General features: G+C 36.9%; 1 protein-coding gene across 1 annotated transcript in view; it reads right to left on the bottom strand.

Moving 5' to 3' along the window:
* Window positions 1–19,651, bottom strand: part of LOC149807137 (mitogen-activated protein kinase kinase kinase 1-like) — a 128,324-nt gene that overhangs the window by 46,223 nt on the left and 62,450 nt on the right. Inside the window, exons 11-16 of the mRNA XM_089962584.1 lie at window positions 19,474–19,561; window positions 19,098–19,251; window positions 18,165–18,407; window positions 13,131–13,252; window positions 6,265–6,356; window positions 773–2,800 (exon numbers count right to left, since the gene is read on the bottom strand). Coding sequence (XP_089818710.1) covers window positions 773–2,800; window positions 6,265–6,356; window positions 13,131–13,252; window positions 18,165–18,407; window positions 19,098–19,251; window positions 19,474–19,561 — 2,727 coding nt within the window. The remainder of the gene's footprint in view (window positions 1–772; window positions 2,801–6,264; window positions 6,357–13,130; window positions 13,253–18,164; window positions 18,408–19,097; window positions 19,252–19,473; window positions 19,562–19,651) is intronic.

The following is a 19,651-nucleotide window of genomic DNA, read 5'->3' as shown; positions in this document are numbered from 1 at the left end:
TAATTACATTATAATTTCAAAAAAGATTTCAGGGCTCAACTTAAAAACTTAAATCATATGCATTGATGAATTAAAGTGTTATGGTTTTGTTTAGTTTTTTATGACATAATAACAAGAATTTCTATGAAATAATGAAACAGAAAAAACTGATACCACTGACCTATTAAAAAATATATGCTATGTTGGTTCTAACCAGGGGTTTCAACTGAAGAAATTTGTGCTAGCAATTGTCAAAACTGCCAATGCAAACTAAGAGATGTTGATTCATTTCTACAAATACAACGTATTTAGCACAGAACATTTGGGGATTTTGCATTTGTCTGCAGAACTTCAGCTCTGAATTCACTGGTGTCCATTAGTGTAACGTATGTTTGAAATTGTATAAATCATCTTTAGGACTCAATTTCTTTACAAGAGAAATGAATGATTTAGTACTGTCAAACTTTTATAAGTTTGAAGGGAAAAATTTCAGGAAAATGGAAATCATGAAAGAAGATACTAATTAATAATGGGTAATGACTAAAGCCGAATCAAAACCACATCCGGAAAACTCCATAGTGCAGCTATTTTCTGGTACACTAGGTAACTGAACATATTATTTTTCACGAAAATTTTGTAACTGTTTGGTAAATTCAAGTGCTGACACAGTGTAGGTAATCAAAACTTCCCTTAAACTTGATGTAATGTTTTATCCTAATTAGAACTGACTCCATTTTCTGAGGTCCATCTTTGTTAAGAGGTGTAAGTGTTCATGAAATATGAAAACAGGTACCTCGAGCCAGAGTCTGACCAGGTGAGTTCTTTGGAGTTGCTGCAGTGACCTCAGACTGAAATGTGACTGGTTTCTCAACAGCTGCACCATGAACTGTTGGACTTATCTCTAGGAGTTCTTCTGATAACAGGGATTTCTGACTGGCTGTTGGAAATCTATTTTGTTTCCCACTGGAGGAGACAGCAGAGTTGGATCCAGCAGGTGAACATTGAGAAGAACATTTAAGATTTCTGGAGCAGCCATGTTTAGCAGCACATTCAATCTTTGAATGAATCGCATTACAGTTGGAATCAAAATTTTGCTTCTTGTCCCAATCAATGTCGATGTCTCCAACTGGAGGACTGAATGTCCGTTTTAATTTAATTCTACTTATTTTATCCAGTTCTGTTAAGTCTTCCATGGATTTCTGAACTATTTCATACATTGTAGTCTTTTGGTTATCAGTGATTTCTTCTGAGACATTGTCCATATCTGAGATGGAATGGTTGTCACTGGATGTAAGAGACATACTCATGTCAACCAATAAGTTATCTTCACTGCGTGAAGGATATAAGGTCTTATTCCAGAGTCTTGGTGATTCTGGCTCTGATCTGAGAGATTGATCACAGGGAATAGACTCTCCTGTGTTTTTTCTTGCAATAGTTTGAGACTCTTGCAGTAGTATTACATCATCAAGGTTTGTTTCCAGGACTGGCCCTACAGGTCTAGGTGGAGTTTTGGATCTCCACTTTCTCATTTTGACTTTTGATGGTGAATCTCTTGAGTCTATGCTCTTAGGCGATGTCAGAACCAAGTTCTCATTTGTGACCCTAGATGGTGTCAAAGGTGAATCTGTCGTCATAGGTGCAACTGCAGATGAATCTGTCACTAAAGCTGCATCAGAAGAGGTACTTGACGAAGCCGAATCATTCACGATTTTGTGTAAAGATTTTGAGGACTCTGCAACCTTGACATGCGACTTTGACAAGTCTGTGACTTTTGAACGTGATCTTGAAGAATTACTGCCTTCCTGTGAGGACTTGAATGACGATAAGTCACTAACCTTTGGTGTGGACATAGAACTGTCCATATTTATTACCCCTGTTGGGGATAAAGTGTAGCCAGTTTCCTTTAGTGGCGATACTGAACAGTCTGTAAACTTTGGTGAGATCATGTTTTTAGGCATGGCGATAGATGAATCACTTACCACAGGCTGATGTGATGTGGAATCTTGAAATTTTAGTTCTGAGGGAGACATTACCTTAGCTGCTCGAATAAGCTTCACAGGTCGAGTTTCAACAGTTCCTGAAGGGGACTCTCCATCACTGCTATGCTCTACTTTTTGTCCTGCAGAATTCTGGTCTGCATCAATACGCCGTGCTCTGATTGGTGTATTTGGTGGTACAAGAAATGGAGTTTTTGGAACAGTTACACAGCCCCCCTCACTCTGGAAGTCTGAGATGGATGTAACAGTAAGTGGAGAGTTACACCGAGGTGATGAAGTTGGTGAATCCATTGGAGTGTCATCTGGTGTTAAATCATTCTTACACACAATCCCATGATGCAATTCATTAACTATTTTTTCTGACAAATTAAAATCCTCCACTATACGAGCAAACTTACGCTGCATTGACTGCATATGTGATGTATCCAATTGGTTGAGCATGTTGTATAGTTCTGTAAGTAATTTCTCCACATGTGTTGAGAATCGAGTTACAAGGAGAAAAACTCTGCGAGACATTCTTGAGATACGAGCATGTGAATTATTAATTCCTCTAATGGCAAACTGAGCAATAGACAACAGTCTTTCACAACCAGCAGGAAGGCTATCTTCCTCCAATGCAGCAGATGCCCCAGCTGTCTCCATGGAATTCTCTGAACTGGCACCATCTGGATTGAGACGTGGAATGAATTCACTTGAAAATTCTTCAAAAAATTTGTCAATGACATATAATCTTCCAAGCAACCACTGCCAACTTATTTCGGAAGGAGTGTAATCTTCAATCAAGATTGGCAAAATGTATGACATGCCACCAAGTCCCCGTGTGCCTGTCAAGAGAATTCAGAATTACAAAAAATGATGAAATTATTAATATTTACTTTCATCATATACTTTAATCCAAGTCTCATCAATTTGCATTATTGTTACTACTCAACATTTTCCAGTAATAACTTCAAACTTTCGCAAGTGCCATTGCCAACCATGTACAAAAGTCATTTGAACTGCTGCTTTAAAAGATTGAGACAAATATTTTGTTCAACGCAGAGTTTTCTTCTTACCAAAACCATACACCATATTTGAAAGCAAAAAAATGTGTTTCAGTAAAGATCCTGCATAAGTACTTAGAGAAACGTAGATACATTGTCAGCAAAACAAGAACAAGTACTAGTATTTCTGCCACTATGAAAACATTACCAGCAACAGGGTCACATTTCTACTAATGATATTATGTGACATAAAAAGGAACTACAAATGGGATTAGTTTATTCAAAGGAAATTTACAATGAGTGGGGCATGTGAAGATGAACACAAATATACCCATCTAATGACCTTTTCCCCCACTAATGACTTTAACCCTCTGAGCTAGGTTGTTGACTACTGTATGATAGGGTGTGGATCTTGGTCAAGTTTCATCAAAATAACTGCAGTAGGCACAAAGTGACACCCTGGCTAAGGAAACAGGCCACAGATTACATTATTCCTTATTGTGACCTTAACCTTGAAACATGGCTGTGTCAGATTTTATTATATATATAAATTAAAAAGCATGATTATTTCAGTTGTCAGAATAGTGTTGAAATGTTATCCATTGTTGAAGGTGATTCAGGCAGCAGCAAAGCCCACCAAAAATAAATTTCAGAATTCATGGTTGATGGAGTTTTACTTTGTGAAGCACATCAGCAATGGGAAGCATTTAATTCTTTGCACATAGTGCAGGAAAAATATCAACACAAGTGTTGGAGTGTACGACATCAACTGAAATATTAGCCCCACCTGTACGAAATATTTCTGACAAATTGAATTGAACAAGTCAGATTAGTTCTTTATTATTACTCACTATCTTAATCTTGTATAGATACTAACTATTAACTGACCTATGCTTTTTCAGGGTGATTTTAGCCATAAATAGATTGACTGAAATAAAATAATAAACACACAGCCAAACCAATCTACTTGATCCAACATGCTAAGAAATTTCTCTGGCCATTTGTTAACCTGACTCTACTATATACATTCCCATTTTTGCTTACAGAATTGGTTTTACATTAAAAAATCAATAAGAGCTAAATTTTCAAGTAAACATCCATGTTTTATGGGTAAATCATTTGCAAACAAAGTATTATATTGTGAGACCATTAACTGCACTTTATGCATGAATATTTAAAAGCCCATTTAAAACCCTCCAATACACTTCCAAGTAAAGAGGTCATTGTACCACAACATTATGTTATTTACTTACTCAAATGCCATTTCTGCAGGAAACAATATGCAAGTGAAACTAAAAACAAGTTAAAAGTGAGAATAACATAACACCTTAGGAATATCTGAAATAAGAAGACCTAGGGTCTAAACACTTTAACCAACCTGATCACAACATAAACTGTGTTCAGTATCAGATAACAGAAATCATCCAATCTGATCACAACATAAATTGTTTTCAGTATCAGATAATATAAATCATCCAATCCGATCACAACATAAATTGTGTTCAGTATCAGAAAATTGAAATCGTCCAATCTGACCATAACATAAACTGTGTTCAGTATCAGATAATAGAATTCATCCAATCTGACCACAACATAAATTGTGTTCAGTATCAGATAATATAAATCATCCAATCTCACCACAACATAAATTGTGTTCAGTATCAGATAATAGAAATGATCCAATCTCACCACAACATAAATTGTGTTCAGTATCAGATAACTGAAATCATCAAATCTGACCACAATATAAATTGTGTTCAGTATCAGATAATATAAATCATCCAATCTGACCACAACATAAAGTGTGTTCAGTATCAGAAAACAGAAATCATCCAATCTGACCACAACATAAGCTATGTTCAGTAGCAGATAACATAAATCATCCAATCTGACCACAACATAAGCTATGTTCAGTAGCAGATAACAGAAATCATCCAATCTGACCACAACATAAACTGTATTCAGTATCAGATAATAGAAATCATCCAATCTGACCACAACATAAACTGTGTTCAATATCAGATAATAGAAATCATCCAATCTGACCACAACATAAACTGTATTCAGTATCAGATAATAGAAATCATCCAATCTGACCAAAACATAAACTGTGTTCAATATCAGACAATAGAAATCATCCAATCTGACCACAACATAAACTGTGTTCAGTATCAGATAATAGAAATCATCCAATCTAATCCAGAGCTCTCTAATAGCAACATTAATCAGAAAGACTGAGAACTTTATTGGATACACCAACTAGATACTATACATTCAGTAGGAATCAAAATATCTCTTAAATGGGATCCCAGGCATTTTTTTAACCTAGATATCATAATTAGTCTTCTGACTTACCATTTAGTAGTAGGAATAACAAGATTTTCAAGATAGCTGCAATGATGGTCACACAACATCAGACTGACACGACTTTCATTCAGTACCATCTTCTGGTGAAAATCCAATGATGAAATGCATCCAGGATGAGCAGTGATAAGATTTTCAAGATGGCAACTGTAGCAACCATATTGCCAACATTTTTATTTAAGATCAACCCAATACCACAAAAAGTCAGCTGGTGAAATCTCTGTGTTGATAAGAATTTCCATCCAGGAGTGTATCAATAACAAGATGTTCAAGATGGCTGTTGTGGTGGTCATATTATTAGTTAATTTGGCACCATTTTTATTAATAACCAATAAATTATCATAAGAAGTCATTTTAAAAAAATTCCATGGTGATATGACTGTTTGTTCAGGTTTGAGTAGCAATAGCAAGATTTTTAACATGTGGTGGCCATATTGGATGTCCTGGCAGCAACATTTTCATTTAGGAGTAATAATGTCTTTTGGTAAAAGCCCATCAATGGTATGACTGTGTTCAGGAGGAAAAGCAGTACAAAGAATTTCACAATACCGGTTGTGCTGGCAGCACCATTTTCATTTAGGAGTAACTATATTTCATAATATCTCTTCTAGTGAAAACACCATGTTGAATATGAATTTATATTCTTCAGGAGTGATAAAAAGATTTTCAAGATGGCTGCAATGGTAATCATATTAGTTGTTTTTGATATCTTGTAAACCTAAGTCCATGTGAGCTAAAAACATAATGTTGACACTTGTGTCAAAAATAATAATGATAACAAAGATAATAAAGTGATATCTCTAGTGTCTGCTTTGATTGCAAGGAACGTGCTTTTTTATAACATGATCAAACATAGTAAGGCATCATTGAACACATTTTCAGATTGTCCATTAGTATCCAACCTTATACAATGTGAGCACCAATATGTAAAACTGACTGACCTGGATTGACAAGCTCATGTCCTACAGCGAGCTCTCCATGCTGCCCTTTAGCTAATTCTGCCATTGTTGATAGAGACAGCTGATTAGTGCGCCTGCAGAAAGAAAGAAAAAAACATCATTGATCAAAGTACTACTCTGACAGTTCTCACACATCATTTGCTGAAAGTACTCATATAAAGCACTGTAAATGCTAAATAAGGGGTTGTAGGTGCCCAGAACAATTACCTGTATGTGTGTGTGATCTAATTTTGAATGCCAAAATATGGGGTTATAGGTGACCAGAACAATCACCGGAGTGTTTGATCTAACCTTCCAAAGACAAAATATGGGATTGTAGTTGACCAGAACAATCACCTGTGTGTGTCATCTAACCATCCAGTGACAAAATAAGGGGTTGTAGGTGACCGGAACAATCAACTGTGTGTGAGATCTAACCTTCATCTCTTGGATTCAGACTTTAAATACACTTGTTTTTCATAGAGAAAGTGATACTGTCAATTCACTATTTTTCATGGCATACCAATTTTCTTGGATTTTGTGGTTGCTTCAAACTACAAATTTAGAGACCAAATAAATAGTGAATCTTATGTGAAAACAATAGGCCCTTTTCTTTAATGATGAATTTAAGTAATGATGAATAGTTGTTTTGAAGAGAAAAAAAAAAGGTGAGTGCCTTCGACAACTCAGCCATCCAAGATCCCAACTGCAATATATCCCGTTGCAAGCAATGAAGTTAACACTGAATGATTTTCAATGCATATTCCTGTGGGTACATACTCTGTTCAGTTTTTTTTCTTCAACTTTATACTCAACTGGGTGAAATGTTGAGCTGGTATGGTATCAGCTTTCTCCTTGCAAACAGGGAATCCATGGTTGAGGAAAAGTGTAACATGGGATTTCATGTAACGATTTAAAATATAACTCACCTGGTGTTTTTGAAGTATGTTGTCCAGGTACCTGGATGTCTCCGAGATAGTCCTGAAGTAAGACTGTCCATAATTCCTGTCAAGATCCAAGAAGTGATGTTGAGACCTAAAGGGAGTATACTGAACTGATTATACAGTATCCCTGAAGGGAAACCAAAGGACCTTCCTGGAGAAGCTATGAATTGGGACATGTAGGTAAGCATGTTGAAAAATCTATGCTTACTGCAAATCTCCCTCAAGAATGTAACTTAAATCCCTCCTTCGTGTTTCCATTTTGAACCATGGTGCCTGTATGAAACGCTTGAGACCTGAGGTCTACCAGATCTGCCAACCCTAATAAGACCGTCCCAGTAAGACATTTGATTTTTTCTTCTGTAAGTTTGACCCATTTTCTATAAAATGTAACAAAATATCAGACACTGCTAAGGTTAGAAAACATGTATTTGAAAAGTTCATTATTCAAAACATTCAGCGATAGTAAACATTATGTTCAACCGAAAAGTGTAAAGGACACGTATACCTTATTTACCTCAAGTACATTTGCACAAACTTCAGTTCCAAACCCTATGCAGTTCAATCGCTTGTTGCTATCTCTTAACTCTACGTAATTATTGGAATCTTTTTTCCATTTCACATCATGAAAGAAATCATATCTCACACCACAAGACATTCAAATCGACATGTGATTTACAATAAATGTGTGTCCCTTCCTGCTTTTAATCATCTGAATCTGAATACACCTTTTTATTCTGTACTGATTATTAACACATTTTAAAAGGGTTATTTTCCCTTTGCCTTCAACATGCATCACTTGCAAGATTCCATATTTAAAAATTCTATAATCAACAGTTTCATAATGTAGATGCTTGGCATAAAAAGTATGTGCAGTTTAAAGCTTCTGAGGTACTACTGGAAAGTTATTCTGGTTCCCTGACTATCTCCACTAAATCTAATATGAAACCCAGATCCAAATGAACATGGACGAGCCAGTTATCTGGATATTACCACAACAATCATATTTATGTAGCTTTTGCTTTTATTCTGTAAGTCTGTATTGTAAGGGTGATTTCATAAGACTTGAGGTAAAATTGTGAGGGTTGGCAGGTCTGGTCTATAACTGGTCAAAGAGTGCTGCAGGCCTCTGGCACCAAGAACAGTCTTGAGTAAAAGCCCAGTAATTTTGCGGTGTGAACAATCTCGACCAAACTTTTCTGGAGAAGTTTATTTCTTGCTGCAGGACACTGGCCTTAAACAGTTATTTTTGGATGTCTGCAGCTGAAAGTATCCTAGATGATGGAGGAGGAATGTTACATGTGATATGGAGGCAATCTGAAATGACTTATCAGATCTATAAATATTTATGGCAAATTCCTACCCATTTGAAAGCAAATAAGTAGAGCTTTTTTTCCCCCACCAAGATATTTGATAAGGGTGCCATGAGAATTGTGTCATTTCATTCCACAGCAAAGTTGTTATATGGAGAAACTTGGGCAATAGTTATCCACTCCTCTCCTTTTTGTCCACATTTCTTGTTGAGAACTGCAGACTTGCACATCTAAAGGGTCTGAAGGCCAATTTCCTCACCTGGTGTGTCCTAAGAGTGTCCTTTCTGTTCAGTTGGTCTCTCTTCTTTGGTAGCCGCTTATGTACTTCCTCCACGTGACTGAAAGAAAAATGCTGTGATCTCACCATGGCTTTGTGGTGCTATTTTCGAAAGGTGGAGTGAAGAGCACTTCATCTCTTTCCATGGGTTGTAACTTAACCACTCTTGTCACGATATCAGACAGCATGCTGATCTGTTTAGTACTTGTGCCATTCGCAAGACATTTTCCTATGGATATCCACTGGTATCATGGTGGGAGAGGAAAAGCTTATTTCTGCTTGCTGAAATACTGCCATGGAGACCATGTCCGACACTTTACCAACATTCCATACAAAATGTGTGTCATTGCTTCTGGTCCATCCTTTGTGAAGAGGTATTTAACTTTCTAAAGCCTGCAATGTCTACCACTGGGACTTTTGTGTGAAACACTGGTGTGTCTTACAGAATGCTTTATTGAAACTGGATGTAGTCATCTCTGTGAAAACAAGGCGCTATTTATATTAGTGTCCTGTAATTGCCTATCTAAACAACCCAATAAGTCAACCTCTCCACCAGACTCTGGTAACAGTGTGAACACTGGTTGTTCTTTCTTGATTAAAATCTCAACAGATGCTCTGGCTCTGGACCTAGCTGTGATACAGCAAGTAGAGATGGGACACAAAAATTGGTGGTAACAAGTGAAATCTTTAATTGATACTTTAAAAATAGTCCTCTCTTGTTATGGTTAGTCGGAGCAAGGTTGATGGAACTAATGAACATAAGTCATTGTCTTTAGAAGAGTGTGGTGACACTTGCACCTCTTGTACAATATATGATGGTGTTGGTGAAGACTGTTGAAAGTGACAGCTAACCAAAGTAGAAGTCATCCCAACTGATATATAATTTAATGTCCAATGCTAAGCATGTCCTCCCCATTGTTAGCATAGTCTCAGTCTTTTGGGACTGAAATGTCCACACAGATGCAGCCATAAGAGTAAGTTTAGATGGACTATCCTAAAGTGATATAGGCACAAAAAAGAGCTTTAGAGGTACCAAGTTTTGTAATTGGTAATGACTGATTCCTTGCTTGTGATCCAGTTGATTCTGTATTAAGTAGGTTACAAGGCACTGAACTGGGCCTGGAGTTAACACGGTGTCTTCCGGCACTCTAATGGGAAAGTCTAATCCATAAGAGTGCTGGTGTTCTTATGTCAGGACAGCATACAAGACAATGCGATTTTGTCATATGACATTAACGGTAAGATTGACCTTGGTACCCATCTTGTGCAATTTGAGTTGGATGGCAGAATCTCATTATGGCAAAACAAGGCCATTTTATTTCCCATAATGATGTTAAGTTCTTATGCTTGGACAGATTATGGGATGTTTGATCCATAAAACCAATCCCTCTTGCATTGAACAAGACAGTATCCAAGTTGGACTGGCATGTTCTCGACCTGGCCCATATCTTACTGGGAGAGAAGACTGGCCAATGTACACCTGAGGAATCTGTACTATTGGGACCACTGAAAAAATGGTGTACAGTTGTGTTGGCAGAACTGAGCTGTGGCTGTTTGCACAGCTGTAGCTGAAAGTGATCTCATTTGTTTATTGCTGTTGAACCCTCTGCATTGCCATACTTATCCAACAGAGATGTCAACTAATGAGAATTAAAAAAATGTGAGCACAAACCTTGAGAATACAAAATCTGAACAAAGCCAACCCTAGGAACAAATATTGGAACAAATCAAAGCAGTGCAACAAGTGTTGAAGCTATCTTAAAATGGTCTTATATGCCTACCACACTTGATGACATCCATTTTTTATGATGCAGTACATAATCACAAACTGAGGCAAAGTAATAAGGTGACTACAAAATAAGTAACCCAACCGGATGTCTCACTGAGCATGTAAGCAACCAAACACAGAAGTGGGGGCATTTCATAAAGCCTTTATCATCTATTCCTTTCTTAATGTTTTGCACAAATATAACTGCAAAAATATCAGATTTTTTTTGTGTGTTTCAATCAGAGCTTGGATTTTTCTTGGAAGGATGGCTCAATTCTCTAAAATGCTATAATCAAATTGGATGATTTGGCATCTCTGGTGTTAGCATCCATGCTAAATCCTCTCAAAATGTATTTCTCTGCTTTCTCTTTCCATTTAGATTGTCTGCAAGTACTGTAGCCCACTAACTCATCAATACCATGCATACTGAACATCCCACACACTCTATATATGTATTATGGTAATCATCCACACCCATCAGGTGTTAACAATGCTTTCATCAAGTCCTGCCTATATTTAGGCTCTGTAAATATAAACAGGGCAAGACAATATTTACAGGGTTAGTAGCATATTTCTTTCAAAGTTTTCAATGTTTTTCAATGTTCAAAATCATGTTTTTCAGGTACATTATTACATTAATTTTAAAGGATACATAAATGAAACTGTATGTAAACACAAGTTAATTCTTACTATTACTCTATACGAAGAACATTTCTTGCAATCTTATTTTTAAAAAACAAAACTAATTTTAAAAAAATAAAATAAAATAAAACATGAAGTCAATAGTATGATCATTAATATCTTTCCCCATTAATATTAAACATCCTACATCTGGGCATTAGAATAATGTAGTCACTGAATGAAGTTCATTTTCCTCTGTCTAAACTACGCTATTTACAAAGTCCAAAATATTTTAGAGTGAATTTTTAAGTTCTTGTAGCTTGTCATCAAGCTATTTTTCAAGAGCTCCAAGTTTAAAGACTTTGTCCTTTTCCCTTTTCCTCAAATTATTTTGATGTCGTGATAAAGGCAATTTTCCTATTAATCTTTGCTTTCAATGCATAGTCATCATCAGCAGATGTCATTGTCTCAATGTCTTTTTCAGTACCTTCCTTTCTTCTTCTCTCATCCTCATAAACAAAAAAAAAGTAAAGATATTTGTTTTTATATTATCACTTATTTAAAAAGAGTGTACGGATATTTGAAACCATTTCATATTAGATATATTAATATTTTTCTGTTTAGCTGTATTCTATATTTTTTAGATTTATCGTGTTTATTTACTGTCTGTCCTATTTCCACTCAACCCCAAATTAAGACTATATACAGTTTCTATTTTAAAACTTGAATCTCTGTGTTCACAGACATACGTTTTTTGTCAAAAATGATTTCATGCTGAAGGCTTCTTGTTTTGCCTGTATTAAGCGCCATTACAAGAGCTTGGTTTTTCTTCAGCTGCATGTGAACATGGATCACTCTCTCCCACTGCATGCAAATCAATATCCTTATGGTATAATTTGCATTCTGCAAAGCTCTCTGAGAAAGACCTCATAATCCAAACTTTATATTTTTCTTCATCAAGCCACCAAAGTTGGAATCGGCAGCTAGCCATGTTGAAGCAAATGATTCAAATTTAAACCACTGCTACATCTGGGCTTTGTACAATCGGAAGTTCAAAATGTACAACTGCGCAGTGGCCAGTTGTGGAAAAATGTCAGTTCTGGCTAAACTTAGCAAGAGATTTGTTGTTGTTGTTTTTTTTCCCCTTTTATTTTTATTTAATTCTGTAAAACGAATTTAACTATTTATTAATTCCTTTTGGTTTCATGAAAATCAAGGCTTTTCAAGGTACCCAGATAATATTTTGAATTTTCAAGGTCTTGAGGGAACAATTCATTTTTCAAGGCTTTTCAAGGTTCCCTATGGACCATGTATTTATACAGGTGCAGCCAGGAAAGCATTGATTTATAAACTGTGAAAACAACAACCCAAGTGAAAGCCTATACAGATGCAGTTACCGTATCATCAATTTGTAACTACTGAAGTGGATGGTATATTACTATAAGCTATCTACAGAAAACTTATCTGTATGTATCTGAAAATAAGTGGAATTTTATACAAAAGATTTCATGCAATGCTGTTTATAACTTACCAAGGTGTTCACTGCAAAAAATGTTATGGTTCCAATAGAGAACATTTTACCTGCATGACTTAAGGGTATATAATTCATATTGCAAAATATATAAAAATTCAAGTACACATTGTTGAATGCATGTATTAATGACTCATACAGGTAAGAACAAAAGGCACAGAGCAAAGTAATATTGTATCCTTAAGGTATTATGATCAGTTAACATGAATGAAGAGCAACATATAGAGTGTTACTAAAATTTTAAAAAAACCAGCATTCCTTTCTTGGGAAGGATAATTTGTCTCAAGCCATTGTAGCCCCATGTCCATATTTAAATGCATTCTATATTTAAATCACTGTTTTAATTAAATTTCTGATTTTACAAATAATCTGTATGATGAGAGACGAGGAGGTCCAAAGGCTGACATATAAATAATACCTATTTCCATCTGTACACTTGATGATAATTGCATCCACAACAGGTTTGATGAGCACTCTCAGTCGAGCTCTCTGTTGCTCTTCTCTGCATGGTATGTGTGATATGACTGTTCTCAGGCTTTTCTAAAATAAAAGTTTTTTTAAAATACAAGTTATGCTTGAAACCTACTCCCATAAATTTTTGTCCATTTGTGAAATATAATGAAATTACCTTGTGTTTTATATTCTGTTCTTTATACTTTGAATCGCTCATTTTTAAACACCATACAAAAGCCAGAAGACAGAATCAAGGCTGTAGGAGAGTCACAAGAATAAGACTAAACCACAGTGTTTACAAAGTCTGTTGTTGGATACTAGTATTTACAATTCTACCATATGATACCATTGTGTTTACAGCTCTGTTTGACACCAATGTGTTTACAATTTTACCATATGATACTATTGTGTTTACAACTCTGTTTGACACCAATGTCTGATACCAGTTTATAATTCTACCGATTGATACCACTGTGCTTACAATTCTACTGTCTGATACCACTGTGTTTATAATTCTACTGATTGATACCACTGTGCTTATAATTCCATTGATACCACTGTGCTTATAATTCCAGTCTGATACCACTGTGTTTAGAATTCTACTGTCTGATACCACTGTGTTTATAATTCTACCGATTTATACCACTGTGCTTACAATCCCACTGTCTGATACCACTGTGTTTAGAATTCTACTGTCTGATACCACTGTGTTTATAATTCTACTGATTGATACCACTGTGCTTACAATTCCACTGTCTAATACCACTGTGCTTAGAATTCTACTGTCTGATACCACTGTGTTTAGAATTCTACTGATTGATACCACTGTGCTTACAATTCTACTGTCTGATACCGTGTTTATAATTCTACCGATTTATACCACTGTGCTTAGAATTCCACTGTCTGATACCACTGTGCTTACAATTCCACTGTCTGATACCAATGTGTTTAGAATTCTACCGACTGATACCACTGTGCTTACAATTCCACTGTCTGATACCACTGTGTTTAGAATTCTACTGTCGAATATCACTGTGTTTAGAATTCTACTGATTGATACCACTGTGCTTACAATTCCACTGTCTGATACCAGTGTTTAGAATTTTACCGATCGATACCACTGTGCTTACAATTCCACTGTCTGATACCACTGTGTTTAGAATTCTACCGATTGATACCACTGTGCTTACAATTCCACTGTCTGATACCACTGTGCCTATAATTCAACTGTCTGATACCAGGTTTTTTTTTACAATTCTACTGTATGATACCACTGTGTTTATAATTCTACACCATGTCGCCCTGTAGGAACACAATGACTGTTACCATGATGATAGGACAACCAAAGATCATTTATTTAAGCTTGTCAGATATTTACAGAGTCTACTTCTTCACTACTGCCTTATCTGCAAATGTTTCTTGGTTGCACTGAGCAAAAGCTATGAGGCTATGCCCAGAACTGAGGTTATGCTGTCATCAACCAATAGCGGTAACCATATGGACAGCTACCTGTGGTCCAATTAGACTCTGCTCTTCTCTGTGAGGTCCTATTTCAAAAGCAGGTGCTGAAAAAAGCAGACTGGACATGACAGCCAACTGACTACACCCTGTCTTGCAATGAAACATGTCATTTTAAGGACATGCTCATGGAATGCTCATTATTTAATAACCTGAGATATTCATGAATCTTACATGACCCTGTCAGGATTCTTAGTACAACAACGTAATAACAGCTACAGCCAAAAGGCCAGTGCTTGTTGACTTCTATTGTGCTATCCTATCTTAATCAGTAAGAATAACCTCTGAGAGGTGTTTCGGTTGCACCTCACACAGCATCTGAAAGCATAAACCACTTCCTGCAGCTTTGCTTCTCTTGACAGAAATGGTTATTTTTTTATTGCCTGTACACAGTAACCTGTTCTGAGAGATGAAAGCAGCATGTGTCATTAGCATTACTGAACTGTCAGAACAAACACTCCATGTAGTTTGGATTCAAAGCATGTAGCTCAGGAAGCAACTCTTACATGATACAGCAAGGTCACAGATGTACTTGAAGGTGGACATGTCCAGCCATGTCAAAACACAGAAAAGGTTCCATCTGGGGAACAAGAATAAGCAAGACCTTGACAGGTCAAAGCTGGACAGAAGGTCAGAAAGATTATTGTTATAAACAATACTTATTCTTCCATGATGTCTGAAATCAAGCAACTGTATTCCTTCATTGTGATAGGAGATAACTTTGACACTAAAATAGAAAATGACAGAAGTCAGCAAAGTGAGGGATGGATGCTAAGTGTTGAACAACATATTTAACGTGATATCAGTCAGTGAAAATGTGCCACCTCCCCATATATTCCTTCACAGTGAAGGGCCTTCTAAATGTCCAAATCCTCTCCAGAATCTGTCCCAGTATTATACTGAAACCATTGCCCCTCATCTTTTGGACGAGTTTCAGTATTAAAAGTGCTGTAAATAAGACACAGACCAACATTCCATCCCCGATAAATGACAGCATTTACAGCCCAGGTCTTCAGGTCCAGGAATGAAGAGATAAAGGTTGAATGTTTTTTGTTCCATCTTTGTTGCACCTAGGTCTTTGATCAGACAAACAGACTGCAAACTCAATGAAAGAAGGATGTGTTGTAGACATGCTATATGAAGCAGTTGGTTTTTCCTCGATAATGAATCAGTCAGGATGCTTAAGCATCAGACTGTTATGTATATATAGTATCGGGCACACCAATGGTGGAACTCCCATATCATAATGCAGAGCTCTGGTGATTACATCCCCTTTGTTTGAAAAGGTAATTAACTCCAATAGATATTATCAAAACTGTCTTTCCTAGGAATGTGATCCTTCCAAAGTGGGAGGCATGGCTACTGACCTTAATTTCCAAGAGACTGATTGTTAATGTGAAGAGCCAGCTCTTGCAATTCCACTTGCTGCTATGATCAAGAATCACAGCAGCAAGAGTGTCCCCACAACTGGACAAACTGGCATCGAAAAAAAGATCGTCACTTTTGGTTGGCTGGTTGGTTGGTTGTTTGGGTCCAAAGGTATTTCCACTGCTATCTACTCCCAGATAGCCATGGAAACCTTAAGTGTTTGATTGTGGTAGAGATTATAATCTGGTAAGCTAAACAAATTAACATTAAGTGCCAATGTGCTAGAAGAAAGATTTGCAGAGAGTACATGAAAAGGTGGCCAAGACAGAGTAAGTTTACTGCTGCATTGGGCAAGCCAAGTTGAATGAAAAATTACTTCACTTTAATGTATATCCTGGTTGATGCCTCACACACATAGGGAATACATTTGATGCATTTGGAAGACAAATCAAGTTGTAATGAACTAGAAACTCCTTACCTGGATGAACATAAGGCTGAACAGGGACAAAGGTCTGACATTTCTACATTGACTACCAGCCCTAAGCTGTGAATTAAGGAGATAAGGCTGTTCATATCCTGACCTAAAAGCCAACTTTGCATCCAGAGTATCATCCGTGTACACTGCTATTGCTGTGGAGGGCACAATATCCTGAGGTGGGATATGGCACAGTCCAACGTTTTGGTTAATCATGGGCTGAGGCTGAGGCTGAGGCTGAGGCAGAATGGAAGGGAGAAAACTGAAAGAACTTTCAAGATAGATACCATGTGAACAGATACATGGAAATGTCAAACAAATCAATACTTAATGCACTTTCTTTATGCCACAATAACAGCTGAATGCATCCTGCCATATCCAATTTTAAATTTCAGGGCTACAATATAAACTGGCTCAAGTATATGACTGGTCCTAATTCACCAATTGCTTTTGTGACCAGAAAAAGGATTTTGGTTTTTGGACTTACTCCACCACCTGCTTTGAGCAAACGTTCTATCTCCTTACATAACATGTCTATCTTCATGGCAATCTCTGTTATGAAGAGGGATTATGAAGGGGTTGGAGGCTTGATATATAAGATCTAGACCCCATCCGAAACAACCTGAACATAAATGTTTATTGGTAAGAAGTTCATCAAAGTCTGACAAAACAGAAATAGTCTGATGCACACAGGAGGACCACAGTCCAGTGAGAGAGACAGCAAGTCATTGCTGGTTGGCAGGAGGCCTGGGGGAGGAGAAACTGTTTTCTCTCACACCCTATGGCCTGTCTGTGAAAGTTAGGGGCATACAGCTGCCTCTAGTTTAAAAGACTGTGTGATATAATGTACTACTATATTTTTCTTGATGGTAATCCCTTCCCTGGTATGACCCTTGTAAATACTGAGACAAGGTAGGCACTAACAAGAATGGCTGAAGTAGTAACTATTGTGCCACCAGCTTTCTAACCTCCTGAATACAGTCCCAGAACAATAGGGGGATTGAAAGGGACAGAACGAAATATTGCCATATGGTGAGGTTTGACTGAAGGCTGCAAAAAAGCACCAATGCTTTTTCAAATCAAAATTGCAGGAAACTATTAGGGTGTTCACCATTATGTTATAAGCTACATTGCTAACTACACTGGCAATAAAATATAGCACACAAATTCCCAAGTGGGCTCACTCCCTGCCTTCTCTTCTCGATAAAAGCTAGCGCCAGTAAGTTAAATAAGAAGGAAGTAGACACAACATTCCTCAACAACTCTGATGTGGCATGAACTGCCTATTCCACTTCTAACAAAGGGGCAGACATGTTAATTGCAGTCATGTCCTTATCACCTAGAAGTGGACAAGGGGAGGTAATCTCAGTTATTTCCCTTAATTGATATGGTGCATAGGAAGGGCTGGATTTGGAGATAGCCAAGGTTATTTCCAAATGTTAATGTTATCAAGTAATGTATTCAACCAAAATATAAAGCCTCATAAGCAAACATCAAGAATGAGGTACAATGGAGGCAGAACCATACCATAAGCTCATTTAAACCTTTCCAAGTGAGTTAATAATGCAAACAAACATCTGATTTACATAAATCCAATTTTATCAACAAAAAAGTTCTCATGCCCCCATAGCCACTTACCAGACCTGCAATGAATACTTTGTATACAGGATCAGAGACCATAAATGCAAGGACACTGAAGAAGCACTCAAGTATCTTGTATGGGTCAGACTGACGATTTGGAGAAAGGACAATACCAGACCGCCCATCTCCAGAGTTTCGCAGCAAGACAGCTAAGACCTCCCTTCCAAGATGCTTTAGCCCCGTTTCCCTGATTGACCAATTTCTAGAGAAAAGACATGCAACCAAGTCTTCTCCAAGATTCTGTAAAACAAACATATAGGGTTAAATAACATAATTCCCTTTTGTAAGTGATGTCATCATCAGTATAACATTGATTCATTCTTGTTATTGGTATTCTGATGATAGATTCAGATTTTAAGGTATCTACTGTCCAAAAGCACTTGTCCTATTACATCAGATAGAATGTAACATACCTGGCATATTCTCAGGCAGTGATGGGGGGTTTGGGGACTCAAAAATGTGTGTCCTAAAAAAGCAATACTGTCCAATTGCAAGTAAGTTATCTTTTCATTTAAGCCTATAAAAAATTACTGAAAAAAAAGTCTGCTTTCTTCAAAGCATCTAATACACTTACAAACTGTTCTGCTCATGCAATAGTACATGCAGTACTATATAAAAAAAACCTGAGCTTGAAACACAAGTTTCAGTGCAGTTTATTCCATGTTTATGGTATCTAAAACATAAAGAATGTTTATACCATCTAAAAAAACATAAAGAAAAAAAGCACAATGGCACTGTAATGGCAAATATAGAGCTTGCCTGACTCGCATCAATCCACTTGCATAGACAAAACAACCTGGAACTTTGGTCAAGATATAAGAAAATTAAAACTTTAACTATGGATGATGGCAATGCTGCCACTGATGGAAAAGTGACTACGATGTTTTACTTCCACTAACGGAGCTTGTCAAACATTAACTCAAAACACACCTCGATCCAGGGTGCAGCCAACTGAGCATGCTCCTGTGGAATAGGTTCAGCATAGGGAAGGCGCCCAGGTGTATGAAGATCTTGATCCAATTGCGGAGATGGGGCTCGTGTGTTGGGTGGGACCAAGGGTTGCTCTGGAGCACTTACTTCATTACTGGAAGAAGAAAAAAAGAAATCCTAATATTATTCAACTCTTGTACTGCAAAGGGCTTTTAAAAGTTTTCTTCAAGGATTTGTATGTGTCTCTAAAATATGACACACTGTCTGTTGACTCAGTATCTTTATACTTTACAAACAATACAAAAAATTATTTTCTAAAGGTAATTTGCCTTTGCCCATCAGCTTTTTCCAGTAAGGAAATTACAAGAATTATTACCTCTTCACTTCCACACTGGCAGTTTTCCAGTGAGCTCTACACAGTGGACAAATTAGTGGCTCATTTTGTCGTCTGCATTCTTCAAACCCTATATCAAACAAAAATTGGAACACATCAGTCATTTACTGGATTAGACATCTATCATGAGATCACACTGAGAACTGAGGCATCAATGTGT

Source organism: Sinohyriopsis cumingii, chromosome 1, assembly GCF_028554795.1.
Source record: "Sinohyriopsis cumingii isolate HCF-2022 chromosome 1, ASM2855479v2, whole genome shotgun sequence".
Taxonomy (NCBI): Eukaryota; Metazoa; Mollusca; class Bivalvia; order Unionida; family Unionidae; genus Sinohyriopsis; species Sinohyriopsis cumingii.
Note: the sequence above shows the minus strand (reverse complement) of the source record. Positions and strands in the feature narration are given on the sequence as shown.